At 42.2% G+C, this 18,606-nt stretch overlaps 2 protein-coding genes across 12 annotated transcripts in view; one reads left to right on the top strand and one right to left on the bottom strand.

Annotated features, from left to right (window-relative positions):
* LARP4 (La ribonucleoprotein 4) overlaps positions 1-18,606 on the top strand; it is a 223,105-nt gene that overhangs the window by 78,262 nt on the left and 126,237 nt on the right. The window lies entirely within an intron of this gene.
* The window catches only part of FAM186A (family with sequence similarity 186 member A), a 70,171-nt gene that overhangs the window by 19,740 nt on the left and 31,825 nt on the right, over positions 1-18,606 (bottom strand). The window contains exons 2-9 of one of the 11 annotated variants that reach the window (XM_047740037.1): positions 14,991-15,207; positions 13,900-14,070; positions 2,994-6,034; positions 2,352-2,921; positions 2,208-2,315; positions 1,848-2,027; positions 1,416-1,487; positions 1,050-1,127 (exon numbers count right to left, since the gene is read on the bottom strand). In XM_047740037.1, coding sequence (XP_047595993.1) covers positions 1,050-1,127; positions 1,416-1,487; positions 1,848-2,027; positions 2,208-2,315; positions 2,352-2,921; positions 2,994-6,034; positions 13,900-14,070; positions 14,991-15,207 — 4,437 coding nt within the window. Of the gene's footprint in view, positions 1-1,049; positions 1,128-1,415; positions 1,488-1,847; positions 2,028-2,207; positions 2,922-2,967; positions 6,035-6,419; positions 6,549-13,899; positions 14,071-14,990; positions 15,208-18,606 lie in introns of those variants that run through there. The other 10 variants (XM_047740039.1, XM_047740042.1, XM_047740035.1 and 7 more) reach the window with 10 other exon arrangements.

Genomic DNA, 18,606 nt, shown 5'->3' with positions numbered 1-18,606 from the left:
AGTGCCTGGGCCTGCGGGGGAGTGAGAGTGATCCCCTGTGCTTGGGCCTGTTCGGGGGTGAGCGTGATCCCCAATACCTGGGCCTGTGGAAGTGTGAGTGTGATTCCCAGTGCCTGGGCCTGTGGAGGTGTGAGTGTGATCCCCAATGCCTGGGCCTGTGGAGGGGTGAGTGTGATCTCCTGTGCCTGGATCTGCTCAGGGGTGAGAGTCATCCCCAGTGCCTGGGCCTGTGGAGGTGTGAGTGTGATCCCCTGTGCCTGGACTTGCTCAGGGGTGAGAGTCATCCCCAGTGCCTGGGCCTGCTGGGGAGTGAGAGTGATCCCCTGTGCTTGGGCCTGTTCGGGGGTGAGCGTGATCCCCAGTGCCTGGGCCTGTGGAGGTGTGAGTGTGATCCCCTGTGCCTGGACTTGCTCAGGGGTGAGAGTCATCCCCAGTGCCTGGGCCTGCTGGGGAGTGAGAGTGATCCCCTGTGCTTGGGCCTGTTCGGGGGTGAGCGTGATCCCCAGTGCCTGGGCCTGTGGAGGTGTGAGTGTGATTCCCAGTGCCTGGGACTGTGGAGGTGGGAGTGTGATCCCCAATGCCTGGGCCTGTGGAGGTGTGAGTGTGATCCCCTGTGCCTGGACCTGTTCAGGGGTAAGAGTCATCCCCAGTGCCTGGGCCTGCTGGGGAGTGAGAGTGATCCCCTGTGCTTGGGCCTGTTCGGGGGTGAGCGTGATCCCCAGTGCCTGGGCCTGTGGAGGTGTGAGTGTGATTCCCAGTGCCTGGGACTGTGGAGGTGGGAGTGTGATCCCCAATGCCTGGGCCTGTGGAGGTGTGAGTGTGATCCCCTGTGCCTGGACCTGTTCAGGGGTAAGAGTCATCCCCAGTGCCTGGGCCTGCTGGGGAGTGAGAGTGATCCCCTGTGCTTGGGCCTGTCCGGGGGTGAGCGTGATCCCCAATGCCTGGGCCTGTGGAGGTGTGAGTGTGATCCCCTGTGCCTGGACCTGCTCAGGGGTAAGAGTCATCCCCAGTGCCTGGGCCTGCTGGGGAGTGAGAGTGATCCCCTGTGCTTGGGCCTGTTCGGGGGTGAGCGTGATCCCCAATGCCTGGGCCTGTGGAGGGGTGAGTGTGATCCCCTGTGCCTGGACCTGCTCAGGGGTGAGAGTCATCCCCAGTGCCTGGGCCTGCTGGGGAGTGAGAGTGATCCCCTGTGCTTGCGCCTGTTCGTGGGTGAGCGTGATCCCCAATGCCTGGGCCTGTGGAGGTGTGAGTGTGATCCCCTGTGCCTGGACCTGTTCAGGGGTAAGAGTCATCCCCAGTGCCTGGGCCTGCTGGGGAGTGAGAGTGATCCCCTGTGCTTGGGCCTGTTCGGGGGTGTGTGTGATCCCCAATGCCTGGGCCTGTGGAGGGGTGAGTATGATCTCCTGTGCCTGGACCTGCTCAGGGGTGAGAGTCATCCCCAGTGCCTGGGCCTGCTGGGGAGTGAGAGTGATCCCCTGTGCTTGGGCCTGTTTGGGGGTGAGTGTGATCCCCAATGCCTGGGCCTGTGGAGGTGTGAGTGTGATCCCCTGTGCCTGGACTTGCTCAGGGGTGAGAGTCATCCCCAGTGCCTGGGCCTGCTGGGGAGTGAGAGTGATCCCCTGTGCTTGGTCCTGTCCGGGGGTGAGCGTGATCCCCAATGCCTGGGCCTGTGGAGGGGTGAGTGTGATCCCCTGTGCCTGGACTTGCTCACGGGTAAGAGTCATCCCCAGTGCCTGGGCCTGCTGGGGAGTGAGAGTGACCCCCTGTGCTTGGGCCTGTTCGGGGATGAGCGTGATCCCCAATGCCTGGGCCTGTGGAGGGGTGAGTGTGATCCCCTGTGCCTGGACCTGCTCAGGGGTGAGAGTCATCCCCAGTGCCTGGGCCTGCTGGGGAGTGAGAGTGATCCCCTGTGCTTGGGCCTGTTTGGGGGTGAGTGTGATCCCCAATGCCTGGGCCTGTGGAGGTGTGAGTGTGATCCCCTGTGCCTGGACTTGCTCAGGGGTGAGAGTCATCCCCAGTGCCTGGGCCTGCTGGGGAGTAAGTGTGATCCCCTGTGCTTGGGCCTGTTCGGGGGTGAGCGTGATCCCCAGTGCCTGGGCCTGTGGAGGTGTGAGTGTGATTCCCAGTGCCTGGGACTGTGGAGGTGGGAGTGTGATCCCCAATGCCTGGGCCTGTGGAGGTGTGAGTGTGATTCCCTGTGCCTGGACCTGCTCAGGGGTAAGAGTCATCCCCAGTGCCTGGGCCTGCTGGGGAGTGAGAGTGATCCCCTGTGCTTGGGCCTGTTCGGGGGTGAGCGTGATCCCCAGTGCCTGGGCCTGTGGAGGTGTGAGTGTGATCCCCTGTGCCTGGACCTGCTCAGGGGTGAGAGTCATCCCCAGTGCCTGGGCCTGCTGGGGAGTGAGAGTGATCCCCTGTGCTTGGGCCTGTTCCGGGGTGAGTGTGATCCCCAATGCCTGGGCCTGTGGAGGTGTGAGAGTGACCCCCAGTGCCTGGGCCTGCTGAGCTGTGAGAGGTATCCCCTGTGCCTGGGCCTGCTGGTGGGTGAGAGTGACCCCCAGTGCCTGGGCCTGCTGAGGTGTGATAGGAATCCCCTGTGCCTGGGCCTGCTGGGAGATGAGAGTCATCCCCAGTGCTTGGACCTGTTCAGGGGTGAGTGTCATCCCCTGTGCCTGCTCCTCAGTGAGGGTGAACTCCAGTTCTTGGGCCTGCTGAGGGGTGAGAATTATCCCTTGTGTCTGTGCCTGCTCATCGGTGAGGGTGAATCCCATTGCCTGGGCCTGCTGGGGAGTGAGAGGGATCCCCAGTGCTTGGGCCTGTGGAGGAGTGAGTGTGGTCCCCCATGCCTGGGCCTGCTCAGGGGTGTGTGTGATCCCTAGTGCCTGGGCCTGTGGAGGGGTGAATGTGATCCCCAGTGCCTGGGCCTGTGGAGATGTGAGTGTGATCCCCAATGCCTGGGCCTGTGGAGATGTGAGTGTGATCCCCTGTGCCTGGACCTGCTCAGGGGTGAGAGTCATCCCCAGTGCCTGGGCCTGCTGGGGAGTGAGAGTGATCCCCTGTGCTTGGGCCTGTTCGGGGGTGAGTGTGATCCCCAGTGCCTGGGCCTCCTGAGGGGTGAGAGTCATCCCCTTTGTCTGTGCCTGCTCATCAGTGAGGATGAATCCCAGTTTCTGGGCCTGCTGGGGAATGAGTGTGATCCCCAGTGCCTGGGCCTGTTTTGGGGTGAGAGTGATCCCCTGTGCCTGCTCATCAGTTAGAGTGAACCCCAGTTCTTGGGCCTGCTGCGGGGTGAGAGTTATCCCCTGTGTCTGTGCCTGCTCATCTGTGAGGGTGATCCCCAGTTCCTGGGCCTGCTGAGAGGTGACAGTGATGCCCAGTGCCTTGGCCTCCTCAGTGGTGAGACTGATCCCCAGTGCCTGGGCCTGTTTAGGAGTTAGAGTGAGGAACTTTGTGGGAGACTGTCCAGAAACTGGAAGGGCCCCGGGTGAGGGCGATTGTGTGGAAGGAGAAGGAGTGATTGGTATAGGGTGCTTCCCATCAGCAAGAATGTCTAATGCCTTAAGATGACTCTGGAACTCTTTTCTTTGATGTAACTGGGATGCTAGTTTCTGTATGCTCTTCCACGGGGGAGACAATGTCATTGAAGTTTGGCCGAACATCTTTTCTTGTTCTTCAGAGTTTATCTTAATCTTCATCTGATCCTTTTTTTCTTTCTGCCTCTGTCTTTCATGGTCCTCTACATTTCTCCATGGTGCCTGCTTCTCCTCTTTCTCCCAATTTATTTCCAGCTCCTGATATCTCACTTCCTTCTGAGCATCCCTCTTCTGCTGTCCCTTCTCCTTCTCCAAGGGCACCACTTGTTTTTCCATTTTTTTATCCCATGCTTCCAGCTGCTGCTGTTTTGGCTTCTGATAATCTTCCTCTTCTCTTTGCGTTTGCTCCTCATCTTGCTCAGTCTGCTTTTGCATCCTCTGTTTTTGCTGTTCCTTCCACGTTTTCTGCCACTGTTTCTGCTTCCGTTGTCCTTGCTTTCCTCCCTTCCTCTGGAGCCATGGCTCTTCCTCCTGCAGTTTATTCCAGAAACTCCCTTCTTGCAATTGGTGTTTGAGACGCTTACCAACTATTTTTTCTGGACTTTCTTGTTTCTCTCGCCTTTGTTTTTGCCTTTCCTTGCCATCTCTCCCTACCGTTGAGGCCACTAGAGCATCTCTTTTCCCTTCTAGTTCAGCCAAGATCGTTTGTATTAAATTGTCAGTTAGTGGATCCTTGCTCTTAGATGACAGTAAGGTGCTAATTTCAGACTTTGCACTAGTGGGCTTCTGAAAATGCAATCCTGGCATAAATGAGACTTCTTTTTTTTGTTTCAAAGATTTCTCTCCAGCCTCTCCTGCACTTTTTATATCTTTGTACTTCCTCAAGGTTTTTGTCACAGTTTCACCTACGTTTTGGAAATATTCCTCTATTTTTTCCCTTATGATTCCTAATTTTTCAGCCTCTGGTGTTTTTAATAATTCCTCTTTTGGCACAGTCTTTTTATCCAAAGGCTTTCCTACGTTATCAATTTTCTCTTTTAGGAAAGCCATTACGGCTTTTTGAAATTCTTCTAGGTTACTCTCTTCACTTCTGCCGTCTAGACTTCGTAGAACTCTGGTAGATTCTGAAGTCTCTTCTGTTACCCTAGATTTGGGCTTCACAGGTCTATGAGACTTGACTTTCTTGGTGACTAATATGTCCTCTTCAAGTTTTCCCTCTTTGCTTGTGGTGGTTCCTGGAGAGACATGGTGTTTCTTTCCTTTTGTTTTCACTTTCTCAGAGGAATAACCAAGTTGGGTAAATCCAAATTGCTCTGCTTGGCTGCTCGTCTCACTTTTACTCTCTTTGTCCATTGACTCAGTGGTAGATTCCTCTTTACTCTCTGAAGAAATCTGGCTTTTGTAATGCGAATACTCAGGTTTGAGCTTCTTGAATTGTTCCCATAAACCACTTGTTCCATTTCTGCCAGTTTGGCTTTTTGTGTCAGTAGAAGGGTAATCAGCAGGGACATGATCACTTCTTGATTTTCTTGATTCAGTGAATGACTTTGATTTGTCCTCAGAAAAGGATTTTATTTCTTTTCTCTTCTTTTCCAGTGACTGTAGCTCCAAATGGTAATCAAGTTTGGTCTCTGAGTCTTTTTCTTTACCTTTATCATCACTCACATTAAATCCAGAAGTCTCATGCATATATGGGCCTTTAGTTCGCCTTTTTTCCTGTGATTGATACTGGTCAGTCCCATCTTTCCTATAGACATCACCTTTCTTCTGTGATATCTTATCTTCAGTGATACCTTCAGAAAACCCTCTTTGCTTTTTTTTAAGTGAAGGATATTGCTCTTCAGTTAAATCTGGAGTCATTTCAGCTGGGGCTCTATATGAAATAGTTGAGTCCCACTTGATCCCCAAGCCTTTGGTCCCTTTTGTTTGAGCCTCATCTGTAATATCTTCAAGTTCTTTAACCAAAATATCATCCATATTGTCTTCTATGTCAGCTTTGCTAGTGGATGATTGTGAAGAAAGCTCAGGCAACACTTTCAAGGTTGATGTGGGTAATGCTGTACCTACTTGGGGTTCTACAACAATTTTGGACCGAATAAATTGTTCATATTTTTCTTCTGCTTCTTGAAGTTTCTGCTGAAGCATTTCATTTTTTTCACTGAGCTCTAGCATTATCTTCAGGGAGAGCTCTTTTTCTTTTTCACTTGTCTCACTTATATACATATTGGCACTCTGAAGGTTAAAAATTTTTAGTTCATCATTTATTATACCCAAAGCCTTGGAAAGGTTTATTATTGTTGATGATATATATTTAATAGCATTGTTTTCCAATTTATTGAACATCATAGTGTTTATGAGTTCCTGTAGCATATCTTGGATTTCTGAAACCTTTGTATTTGTTGCAAATTCATCACTGATCATCTGATCTGGTCTTAAAGCATGAGCTGTTGCAGGTCGCTTTATAACTCTTTCTTTCCAAGATTTCCATAAAGTACTTCTAGATGCTAAAGGAAGAAGAAACCCCATAAAACATAAAATAATAAGATTGCATTTCTTGTTCTGTGTTGTGCTCTATCTTTGCTAAAACCTAAGGAATTTAGCCAAAATAATAGATAGCTATAAAATAAAGATTCGTCAGAAAGCCTTGGTTCCCCTGGGGCACCTGACTGGTCCAGTCTGTAGAGAGTGTGACTTGATCTTGGAGCTGTGAGTTTGAGCCCCCATTGGGTATAGAAATCACTTAAAAATAAAATCTTAAAAAAAAAAAAAAAAGCTTTGCCTCCAAAATAAATAGTATTATTTTTAAAAGAATGACTCTTTCCGCACAATCACCTAAAACTTTCGCTTCCAAAGTTTAGTCTTTATTCTTTATTTGTAATCTCAATTTACCTTCAGTTACAAGTTTGGGATTAACTATAACAAAACTTTCCTTTGGCTTTGATTATGCTTGGTGCTTTCCATTTTCTTTCTTGGGTTTCTGTCTTTCCTCACTTTTCTGAACCACACTTAATCTTGATTCTTTCAGAAGAGTCAAAAAAGAGCAGACAAAAGTCAAACCTTTGAAGGGGTTTCCAGAATGGCTAAATGAGAAACTCCACACATTTTCCCCTCCAAAAAAAGCAATGATAAAGCTTAGCAAACCTGCCAAAACCAACCATTTTAGGACTTTGGAAATTGACCAAAGGCATACAACAATTTGGTAAGAATTTATTCAAGAAAAATTACTAAACTTAAGTAAGGATGGGGGAAGTCTGTGATGTTTTTAGCCTGGAGCTTCTTCTGTCTCTAACTCCCCCAGCCAGTGGCCTGGGTGTTCTACTAAAGCAAGGCAGGCTCAACAGATTGACAGCTCTACTACCTAAAGGAGCTGATTTGTTGTGGAATAAAGCAGGGAAAAAACCATGCTTAGGGGCATCTAAAACAATACTTCCTTAACCCATACACAGACCCATTAGCAAAGAATAGAAGACTTACTGAATCAGTCAGGATCCCTAATCATTGGCCAATTATTGTCCACTAAGCTATGATGACCCAAAAGTGACCCCTAGGAATTCAGGCCTTAAAATAAAAACAAAAAGAATAAAAGAACTGAGCAGTGATATCAGTGACTGTACATTGTTGGGGAGACAGACTCCACTCAATTCTAGGGAAGTCACTAAAAAACAAACCAAAAAAGTGACAAAAAGAAACCCTGGAGGTTATAGGGAAAATCAGAATCTAAAGTTGCTATAATGGGCACCCGGGTTGCTCAGTCAGTGGAACGTCTGTCTGCCTTCGGCCCCGGTCGCGATCTCAGTGTGCTGAGATCAAGCCCGGCATTGGGCTCCCTCATCAGCGGGGAGCCTGCTTCTCCCTCTGCCCCCACCTCCTGCTCATGCTCTCTCTCTCTCTCAAATAAACAAATAAAATCTAAAAAAAATTAAAAAGTAAAGTTGCTATAATATGTTATCTAAAATGTCCACGTTTTTTTAGAGGTGGGGAGGGTCAAAGGGAGAGACTCTCAGGCAGGCTCCCTGCCCAGTGAGGAGCCTGATATGGTGCTTGGTCTCACAACCCTGAGATCATGATTTGAGGTGAAGTCAAAAAGAGTCAGGCACTTAATTGACTGAGCCACCCAGGTGCCCCTAAAATGCTCAGTTTTTAACATAAAAGGAGCATGCAGAGAAACAAAAGTACAACCTATACACAGAGGATAAAAGCAGTCAGTAGAAATTTTCTCAGGGATTGGGAGGGGAGCAGATATTGAACTTACCAGAAAAAGACTTTGAAAGAAGATTTATAACTATGTTCAAAGAACTAAAGGAAGCCAAATTTTAAAATAAAGGAAAAATACTGTGGCAATTATCATCAAATAGAGCACATCAGTAAAGAGATGGAAATTAGAAAAACCAAGTGGAAAATTCAGACTTGCAAAGTGCAATAATTGAAATGAAAAATTTACCAAAAGGGCCCAATAGTAGATTTGAAATTAAATTATTAATAATTTATAATTAAATTATAATATATAATAAATATATAATATTTATATATAAATATTAATATATATTAATAATATAATATAATAATAATATAATATAATAATAAATATTAATATAAATATATAATATTTATATATTAATATAATATATAATATATAATAAATTAAATATTAAATAATATCCAGAAAATAACCAGCAAATTTGACACCAGATTAGTAAAGATTGACTAATCTGAAGACCAGGGAGGAAAAAGAATTTTTAAAAAATGAACAAAGCCTCAAAGACCTGTGGGACACCATCAAACATACTATTGTACAAGTGATAGAAGTCCCAGAAGAAGGGGGGGGGGCATTAAAAATATTGAGGAAATATGGGTTTCTGGGTGGCTCTGTTGGTTAAGCATCTGTGTTCAGCTCAGGTCATGATCTCAGAATCCTAGGGTTGAGCCCTGCATCAGACTCCCCATTCAGGGGGAGCATTTGCTTCTTCCTCTCCCTCTACCCCCCAATGTTAAAAAACATATTGGGGAAAAAATAATGGCCAAATCATCTCAAATTTGATGAAAAACATTAATCCTCACATTCAAGAGGCTCATTGAACTGTAAGTAAGATAAACATTAAAAAGATCCATACCAGGGGTGCCTGGATGGCTCAGTGTTTTAAAGCCTCTGCCTTTAGCTCAGGTCATGGTCTCAGGGTCCTGGGATCAAGCCCCGCATCAGGCTCTCTGCTCAGTGGGGAGCCTGCTTCCTCCTCTTTCTCTCTCTACCTGCCTCTCTGCCTACTTGTGATCTCTGTCAAATAAATAAATAAAATCTTTAAAAAAAAAAAAGATCCATACCTAGATACATCATAGTCAAATTATTGAAAGCTACACAGTCTTTAAAGCAAAAAAAAAAAAAAAAAAGACATCACAATCAAAGGAGACTCAAACATCGAAGTACAGGGGAACCATAGTCAATTTAACAGCTTACTACTTATAAGAAACAATAGAGGCCAGAAAACAGTGAGATGACAGATTCAAAGTGCTGAAAGAATAATTCTGCTAACCAAGAATTCTATATCCAGGACAACTACTCTTCAAAAAATGAAAGTAAGACATCCATTCCCTGAAATAACACTTTTGCCAAAGTAGCATGCACATGCAACTCTCATAACATCCTCATTGCATGTGTCTTTTAACACTTCCCTAAATGCATTACAGATTTCTATTACATCCATTCCCTGAAATAACACCCTTCTCAAAGTAGTATGCATATACAGCTCTTATAACCATCCTTTTTTTTTTTAAGATTTTATTTATTTATTTATTTGACAGAGAGAGATCGCAAGTAGGCAGAGAGGCAGGTGGGGGGGGAAGGGTCCCTGCTGAGCAGAGAGCCCGATGCAGGGCTCAATCCCAGGACCCTGAGATCATGACCTGAGCCAAAGGCAGAGGCCTAACCCACTGAGCCACCGAGGCACCCCTCTTGTAACCATTCTTATTACATATGTTTTCATTTTTTTTTTTAAGATTTTATTTATTTATTCAACTGACAGAGATCACAAGTAGGCAGAGAGGCAGGCAGAGAGAGAGTGAGAAGCAGCCTCCCTGCTGAGCAGAGAGCCCGATGCAGGGCTTGATCCCAGCACCCTTGGATCATGACCTGAGCTAAAGGCAGAGGCTTTAACCTACTGAGCCACCCAGGCACCCCATTACATATGTTTTTAAACAGTTCTCTAAATATATTACATTATTCATGGAAATAACACATTCCTGTCAAAGTTACTTGCAAGTGAACACTTATATATCCATAGTTAATGCATGTGTTTTTTTTTTAAGATTTTATTTATTTATTTGACAGAGAGAGATCACAAGTAGACGGAGAGGCAGGCAGAGAGAGAGAGAGAGGGAAGCAGGCTTCCCGCTGAGCAGAGAGCCCGATGTGGGACTCGATCCCAGGACCCCGAGATCATGACCCGAGCCGAAGGCAGCGGCCTAACCCACTGAGCCACCCAGGCGCCCCAATGCATGTGTTTTCAACACTTCTCTAAATGTGTTATGGAATGTCTATTACATCCATTCCCTGAAATAATTTTTTTTCAAAGTACCATGCATGTAAAATTAACTTTTTAAATGAAGATAAGATATAAGACATACAGATGACAACTAAGGATACGAAAAGATGCTCAGTGTTGTCTGTCATTAGAGAATTGCAAACTGGTGAAGCCACTCTGGAAAACAGTATAGAAGTTCCTCAAAAACTTAAAAATAGAACTACCCTACTATCCAGCAACTGTACTACTAAGCACTTACCCAAAGGATACAAAAATAGTGATTTGAAGGGGCACTTGCACCATGATGTTTATTGCAGCATTATTGACAATAGCCAAATTATGGAAAAAGCCCAAATCTCTGTCAACTGATGAATGGATAATGAAGGTGTGGTATATATGTATACAATGGAATAGTACTCAGCCATCAAAAAGCCTGCTTCCCCCTCTCTTTCTGCCTGCCTCTCTGCCTACTTGTGATTTCTGTCTGTCAAATAAATAAATAAAATCTTCTTAAAAATTTTTTTAAAAAACCAATGATTATGAAACTATATTGTTGGGCTTATGGTGCATATATTGTTGGGCTTATGATACATACATGTAATATATGTGACAAAGCACAAAGGAGGGGAAGAGAATGGAGCTATTGGAGCAAAGATTCTATATTTTGCTGGAATTAAGTTAGTACTAATCTTAGTGATAATTGTGATAATTTATGATGTATACAGCAATCCCTTAGAGCAACTACAAGGAAATTACTCCAACAATATAGGAGGAAAATGGAATTAAAATGGTACAATAGGGGTGGCACAGTGGGTTAAAGCCTCTGCCTTCAGCTCAGGTCATGATCCCAGGGTCCTGGGATTGAGCCCCGCATCAGCCTGCTTCCTCCTCTCTCTCACCCTCTACCTGCCTCTCTGCCTACTTGTGATCTCTGTCTGTCAAATAAATAAATAAAATCTTTAAAAAAAATAAGATGGTGGGGCGCCTGGGTGGCTCAGTGGGTTAAGCCGCTGCCTTCGGCTCAGGTCATGATCCCAGGTCCTGGGTCCGAGCCCCACATCGGGCTTTCTGCTCAGCAGGGAGCCTGCTTCCTCCTCTCTCTCTGCCTGCCTCTCTGCCTACTTGTGATTTCTCTCTGTCAAATAAATAAATAAAATCTTTAAAAAAATAAAAAAATAAATAAAAATAAATAAGATGGAACAAAAAAAATATTTGTTTAACACAGAAGGTAGTAAAAGAAGAACAGGGGAACAGAAGAGATGAGACATGAAGAACAAACAGGAACGTGGTGGGTGTAAATCCAACCATATCAATAATTACATTATATTTGAATGAATCAAACATTCCAATCATAAGTGAAAGATTGCCAAATTTTGTGTGTGTATGTGTGTATTTATTTATTTACTATATATTTATAATATATATAATATATGCTTAACTTTTTGTTAAATTTGCTATAAACTCAATTTACCAAATTTACTAAAATATATATATGTATTTGTGTGTGTGTATATATATATTTTGAAGCTGACAGGATCCAACTATAAGCAACACATAAGCAACATATCTTTGAGTCAACCTTATGAACAGTAACCACAGGGGAGCTGGAGAGAATATACTTATATCAAACACAATAGACTTAAGACAAAAAATGTTTCTAGAGACAATGAGGGACATTTTATAATAATAATAATAATAATAAGCTCAGTTCATCAGGAAGCTATCACAATTATAAAGATAATATATACCCAATAACAGAGCCTTAAAATACAGGAAGCAAAAACTGACAGAATTAAGGGAGAAATAGACGACTCAATAATAATAGTTGGAAAGTTCAATATCCCATTCTCTATAATAGAACAGCTAGACAGAAAATCAGCAAGGATATATTTGAAGACTAAAACAACAATATAAATCAACTATAGAAACTCCACCACAACAGCTAAACGTATATTCTTTTCAAGCACACACAGAACATTCACCAGGATGGACTATATGGTATGCTATAAAGCGAGTAATGATAAATTTAAAAGGATTGAAAGAATGCAAAGTACATTCCCCAAAATACCTTGTAATGGGTAGATAGATAATATATAATTTCCTAGTGGTTCTGCTTCTCTGGTTGAACACTGACTGATAAAAATTTTTAATACAACACTAAAACTATGATCCATAAAAGAAAACATTGATAAATTGATTTGACTTCATCAAAATCAAACACCATTGGGCTTCAAAGACCCCATTAAGAAAGTGAAAAGACAAACCACAAATTGAGAGAAAATATTTGAAAATCACATTTTTGAAAAGATTTTATCTATTTATTTGAGAGAGCAAGAGAGTGAGAACACAAGCAGTGGGAGGAGCAGAGGGAGAGGGAGAAGCACTGAGCAGGGAGCCCAATACAGTGCTCATTCCCAGGATCCTAGGATCATGACCCAAGCCAAAGGCAGATGCTTAACAAACTGAGCCACCCAGGCACACTGAAAAGTGACATGTCTGATAAAGGACTTGTATCCAGAATATATAAAGGACTCTTAAAATTCAACAAAAAACAGGTAAATATTTGAATAATCATTTCATCAAAAATAAATATAAGAATGGCTAATAAGCACCTGAAAAGATGCTCAACATCATTAGTCTTTAGGGAAATGCAATCTAAAACCACAATGGGATACCACTTCACACCTCTTAGAAAGGTTATACTAAAAAGACCATCACAAGTGTTACTGAAGATGTGGAGAAACCAGAACTTTAATACATTGCTGATGGGAATGTAAAATGGCGTTGTCACTTGGGCAATAAGTTAACAATTTCTTAAAACGTTAAGCATAAGCTTACCAGCAATTGATAAATGACCCAGAAATTCTACTCCTGGGGTAACGACCCAAAAGAAATGAAAACATACATCCACACAAAGACTTATAAAAGTCAAATGTAGAAACATTCCAGTGTCCATGAACTGGTGAGTAGGTAAGCAAAATGTGGTATATGCAAATAGTGAGATACAATTGGTAATAGAAAGAAAAGGATACCACAAAGGTATCCTTTAACGTGGCTGAATTTCAAAACCATTATGTTAAGTAAAAGAAACCATATTTTATTTTTTTTTATATTTTATTTATTTATTTGACAGAGAGAGAGAGAGAGATCACAAGCAGGCAGAGAGGCAGGCAGAGAGAGATGGGAAACAGTCTCCCTGCTAAGCAGAGAGCCCAGTGCGGGGCTCGATCCCAGGACCTTGAGATCATGACCTGAGCCGAAGGCAAAGGCTTAACCCACTGAGCCACCCAGGTGCACCGAATCCAGATATTTTTTAAAAAAACACATATAATATGGGACGCCTGGGTGGCTCAGTGGGTTAAGCAGCTGCCTTCGGCTCAGGTCATGATCCCAGCGTCCTGGGATCGAGTCCCACATCGGGCTCCTTGCTCGTCAGGGAGCCTGCTTCTCCCTCTGCCTCTGCCTGCCATTCTGTCTGCCTGTGCTCACTCTCTCTCCCTCTCTCTCTGACAAATAAATAAATAAAATCTTTAAAAAAAAAACCACATATAATATGATTCCATCTTATGAAACATCCAAAAAAGGCAAACCTATTGAGATGAAATAGATTGGTGCATGTCTGGGACTGAAGTGGGAATGAGGATTGACTGCAAGTTGGCGTGAGGGATATTTATGGGATGAAGGAAATGTTCTAAAATTGAATTGTAGTGAGAGTTATACAACTCTAAATTTACTAAAAGTCATTGAATTGTACACTTAACATATGTGAGTTTTATGGTATGTAAGTTGTACCTTAATAAACCCATTTTTTAGAAAAAGTCAAATCTGTTTCCAATGTCTTCAAGCACCCTTACTTGTTTTTTTCCTTTGTCTCTTCTTTTCTTCAAACAAAAATACACTAATTCTACACAGTAACTTGACATTGTTCTCAATAGCTTTGAACATTTCTGGTAAAAGCTCCATTTGTGCTATCCAGTGGTGGTGTTCCTCAATATCAATTGCAGTCATCTCAGACAAAATTGCATCTTGAAGAGAGTAAAAAGAAAAAAAAAAGCTTTTGTGCAGAAAAATGATTATAACTATATAAGTTTATAATATTGGCTAACTATTCCATATTACAGTATTAGGGAGTGTAGGTATCTCATACTTATTGCTATTCTGAAGCTTTTCTCTATGAAGAAATGAAAAAGAGACTTGGAATAGAAACCTGAACAGTAAATCTTGGACATGATAATACTCTGGTATCTAAAAATGTGAACATGTGCTTTAATATTGAGGAACTAAACCCGATTAACTCCTTTCATAAGTTATTTAGTATTTTAAAACCCTCATTACATGATATTTCTTGCAACTAAATGACATTCCCTTTTTTATATTCTAAGGTTATTCATTCTTTCATTCAACCAATGTCTCTTTTGTCATGTATTGTTCTAGATGCTGAGGGTACAGCACTAAATTAAATTTCCTGACTTCATACTGCTTGCATTCTAGTGGAAAGAGATAGACAAAAATTAGTTATATAGTATGTCAGATGGTAAGAAAGGCGACAGACAAAAATAAAGAGTAAAGAATAATGGACAGTGTCAAGGAGTAGGGAATGGAGATGGTCAGAGAACATATCATTTTAAAGTGAGATATAAGCAGAGGATGAGCCACATGCCTACTTGTGGACAGTGTTCCAGGCAAAGGAATAGTAAGCATAAAGACACTGGGCAGGGGCATGCTGGCATGCTCGAAGAAAAGCAAGGAGTTCAGAATAGCTGGCATTAAGTGAGCAGGACTATATTTTTCTTATTTTATGCTTGCTGAAGCAGTGGATAACTGTTTTCTCAATAACCTCCTTAGTCTTCTTTAGTCTGACTAACCCTTTATAATTTATAGAACCTTTTCTCTAGCTTTTTCATTAACTTCATGGTTTTACTTTGAGCCATCTCGGGAAACTTACTCCATTCTTCCAACCAGGCCAGTATGTACACAAGAGTCTTTTCTCTAATTTCAACATTCTTAGCACAAGTAACTATTTTTTCCATGAAATTTACTCTCCGTTTCTTATATTCTGTAATGGATATTTTTCTTCGAGAGTGCACATTCTCATCAAGAGTGTAGCGATTTATTATCCGCTGTACATTAAGCATTATGTCAGCCAGCTGCATGTTAATGGCCTATAAGAATAAGAAGGGGGATATATTAATAAATTCTCAATTTGTTGACTTAATTAAACATCTGTTCATTAAAAACTCTCAACAAAGTGGGTTTAGCGGGAACAAACCTCAATATAATAAAAGCCATATATGAAAACCCACAGTCAACATTATATTCAAAAGTGAAAAACTGAGGGCTTTTCCTCTAAGATCAGGAATAAGACAAAAATGTCCACCCTCACCACTTTTATTCAACATAGTACTGGAAGTCTTAGCCACAGCAATCAGACAAGAAAAAGAAATGAGGCACCTATATTGGTAAGGAAGAAATTAGACTGTCACTAATTGCAAATGACATGAAACTATTTATAGAAAACCTATAAGACTCCACCAAAAAATCTATTAGAAGTACTAAATGAACTGAGTAAATTTGCAGGATACAAAATTAATACCCAGAAAATGGTAACATTTATATAGACTAAAAATGAAGTAGCAGAAAGAGAGATAAGAAAACAGTCCCATTTTTACAATTGTGGAAAAGAATAAAATACCTATGAATAAACTTAACCAAAGAGGTGAAAGAAGTTTTTATTCTGAAAACTTTATTTTTTAAAAAGATCTTATTTATTTATTTGACAGAGAGATCACCTGTAGGCAGAGAGGCAGGCAGAGAGAGAGGGGAGGAAGCAGGCTCCCCGCTGAGCAGAGAGCCCAATGCGGGGCTCGATCCCAGGACCCTGAGACCACAACCTGAGCCGAAGGCAGAGGCCCAACACACTGAGCCACCCAGGCACCCCCTATTCTGAATACTTTAAAACATTCATGAAATAAATTGATGGCACAAATAAATGGAAAGATATTTTATGTTCATGTATTGGAAGAATTAATATTGTTAAAATGTCCATACTACATAAGCAGTCTACAGAGTCAGTTCAGTCCCTATCAAATAGCAATAGCATTTTTTTTGAGATTTTTTTTTAAGATTTTTTTTTATTTATTTCACAGATCATGAGTAGACAGAGAGGCAGGCAGAGAGAGAGAGGAGGAGGAGGCAGGCTCCCTGCTGTGAGCAGAGAGCCCGATGTGGGGCTCGATCCCAGGGCCCTGAGATCATGACCTGAGCTGAAGGCAGAGGCTTTAACCATTGAGCCACCCAGGTGCCCCTTTTTTTGAGATTTTTGATGACTGTTTCAATCTCCTTACTGGTTATGGGTCTGTTCAGGTTTTCTCTTTCTTCCTGGTTCAGTTGTGGTAGTTTATATGTCTCTAGGAATGCATCCATTTCTTCCAGATTGTCAAATTTGTTGGCGTAGAGTTGCTCATAATATGTTCTTATAATTGTTTGTATTTCTTTGGTGTTGGTTGTGATCTCTCCTCTTTCATTCATGATTTTATTTATTTGGGTCCTTTCTCTTTTCTTTTTGATAAGTCTGGCCAGGGGTTTATCAATCTTATTAATTCTTTCAAAACAATAGCATTTTTCACAGAACGAGAATAAATAATACTAAAATTTGTATGCAACCACAAAAGACCCTAGCTAACCAAAGCAACCTTGAGAAAGAAGAACAAAGCAGGGAGTAAAAGTTCAGATTTTAAGTTACACTATAAAGCTATAGTGGGGTGCCTGGATGACTCAGTCAGTTAAGTATCTGACTCTGGCTCAAGTTGTGATCCCAGGGTCCTGAGCAGGGAGCCTGCTTCTCCCTCTCCCTCTGCTGCTCCCCCTGCTTGTGCTCTCTAGCTCTCTCTCTCAGATAAGTAAATAAAATCTTCTAAAAAATAAAGCTGTAGTAATAAAAATGGTATGGTGCTAGAATAAAAATAGACACATGGGTCAATGGAACAGTATAGAGAGCCCAGAAATAAACCCACAAATATATGGTCAATTATCTTTAACAAAGCGGGAAAGAATATGCAATGGGAAAAGACAGTCTCTTCAACAAATGGATTTGTATCAACCCACATTTGTAGCTTTCACTTTGTTTTATTCTACATGTAGGTGTAAGCCTCTGTTTATTATGTCTTCCAGTGAAGTTTGACCTAAAATGCCTGTTATTAGAAATTACTTTCCTAAAAAGAAGAAAGAAATTACTCTCATTTTATTTACCCTCACACTAATATTAATTATTTAAAGTATGAGTATAGATATTTTATCTATGAATTTCTCCTCAGGAATGAAACAGATGTTAAAATATTTCAAAAGGAAACAGTGAATCTGATAGATGATGAACTACCACTCCCACCTTTTCCAACTTTATTACCCTTTCAGTTTGGTTACAGACAAACTGAACTCTTTCTACACCCCTTACAATAAGAGTAAGATTTGGGGGGCGCCTGGGTGGCTCAGTGGGTTAAAGCCTCTGCCTTCAGCTCAGGTCATGGTCTCAAGGTCATGGGATCCGGGCCAGCATCGGGCTCTCTGCTCAATGTGGAGCCTGCTTCCCCTTCTCTCTCTGCCTGCCTCTCTGCCTATTTGTGATCTCTCTCTGTCAAAATAAGTAAATAAAAATTTTTTTAAAAAGAGTAAGATTTGGATTTTGCAAACCCATCATAGAAAAGGAATAATCAGATATTTAGGTGCTGGAAATATTGCAATTAGGAACAGAGATGATGCAAAAGATAGGAAGGAAGGGAGGGTACATGGGAGGGAGGTGTAATTGCAGCAAATAATTTAAGTCAAGAGCACAGAAGGGTGGACACAAAGTTTGATAAGCTGAGTGATGAAAAATAACACTACAAACTAACCCATAGCACAGTGATGAAGGGGAAAAAAAATACCAAGTCCCCCAAAATTCTTCCAGAAAACTAAAAAGGCAATAGCAGTTCCGACCTCATTCTTTGAGGCCACTGCCCTGATACCATGGCCAGATAGAGACACTACAAAAAGAACAAATGAAGAAAAGGAAGGGAAAGGAAGGGAGGGAAAGGAAAGGAAAGGGAGGGAAGGAAGGAAGGAAGGGAGAGAGAAAGAAGGACAGAAGGGGAGGAGAAAAGGAAGAGAAGGAAAGAAGAAAGAGAGAGGAGAAAAGAAAGCTATAGATCAACATACCTGATGAATATTGATGCAAAAATCCTCAACAAAATACTCTCAAACAGAATTCAAAAGAACATTAAAAGAATTATATATTATGGGTAATTGGGATTTATTCCTGAAATGCAAGAATGGTTCGACATATGAAAGCCAATCAACAAAATATAGCAAATTAACAGAATCCTAGGAATAACACCACGTGATCATTTCAATTGATGCAGAAAAAGCATTTTACAAAATTCAACACCTTTTCATGACAAAAATATAGAAAAAAACTAGGAATCGATAGAAACTTCCTGAATGTGATAAAGAATATATATGAAAAATCCAGAGGCGCACCTGGGTGGCTCTGTCAGTTATGTACCTGACTCTTGGTTTCAGCTCTGCTT

Source organism: Lutra lutra, chromosome 8 (assembly GCF_902655055.1).
Source record: "Lutra lutra chromosome 8, mLutLut1.2, whole genome shotgun sequence".
NCBI classification, from domain to species: domain Eukaryota; kingdom Metazoa; phylum Chordata; class Mammalia; order Carnivora; family Mustelidae; genus Lutra; species Lutra lutra.
This window is presented reverse-complemented; position numbering and strand designations above follow the sequence as displayed.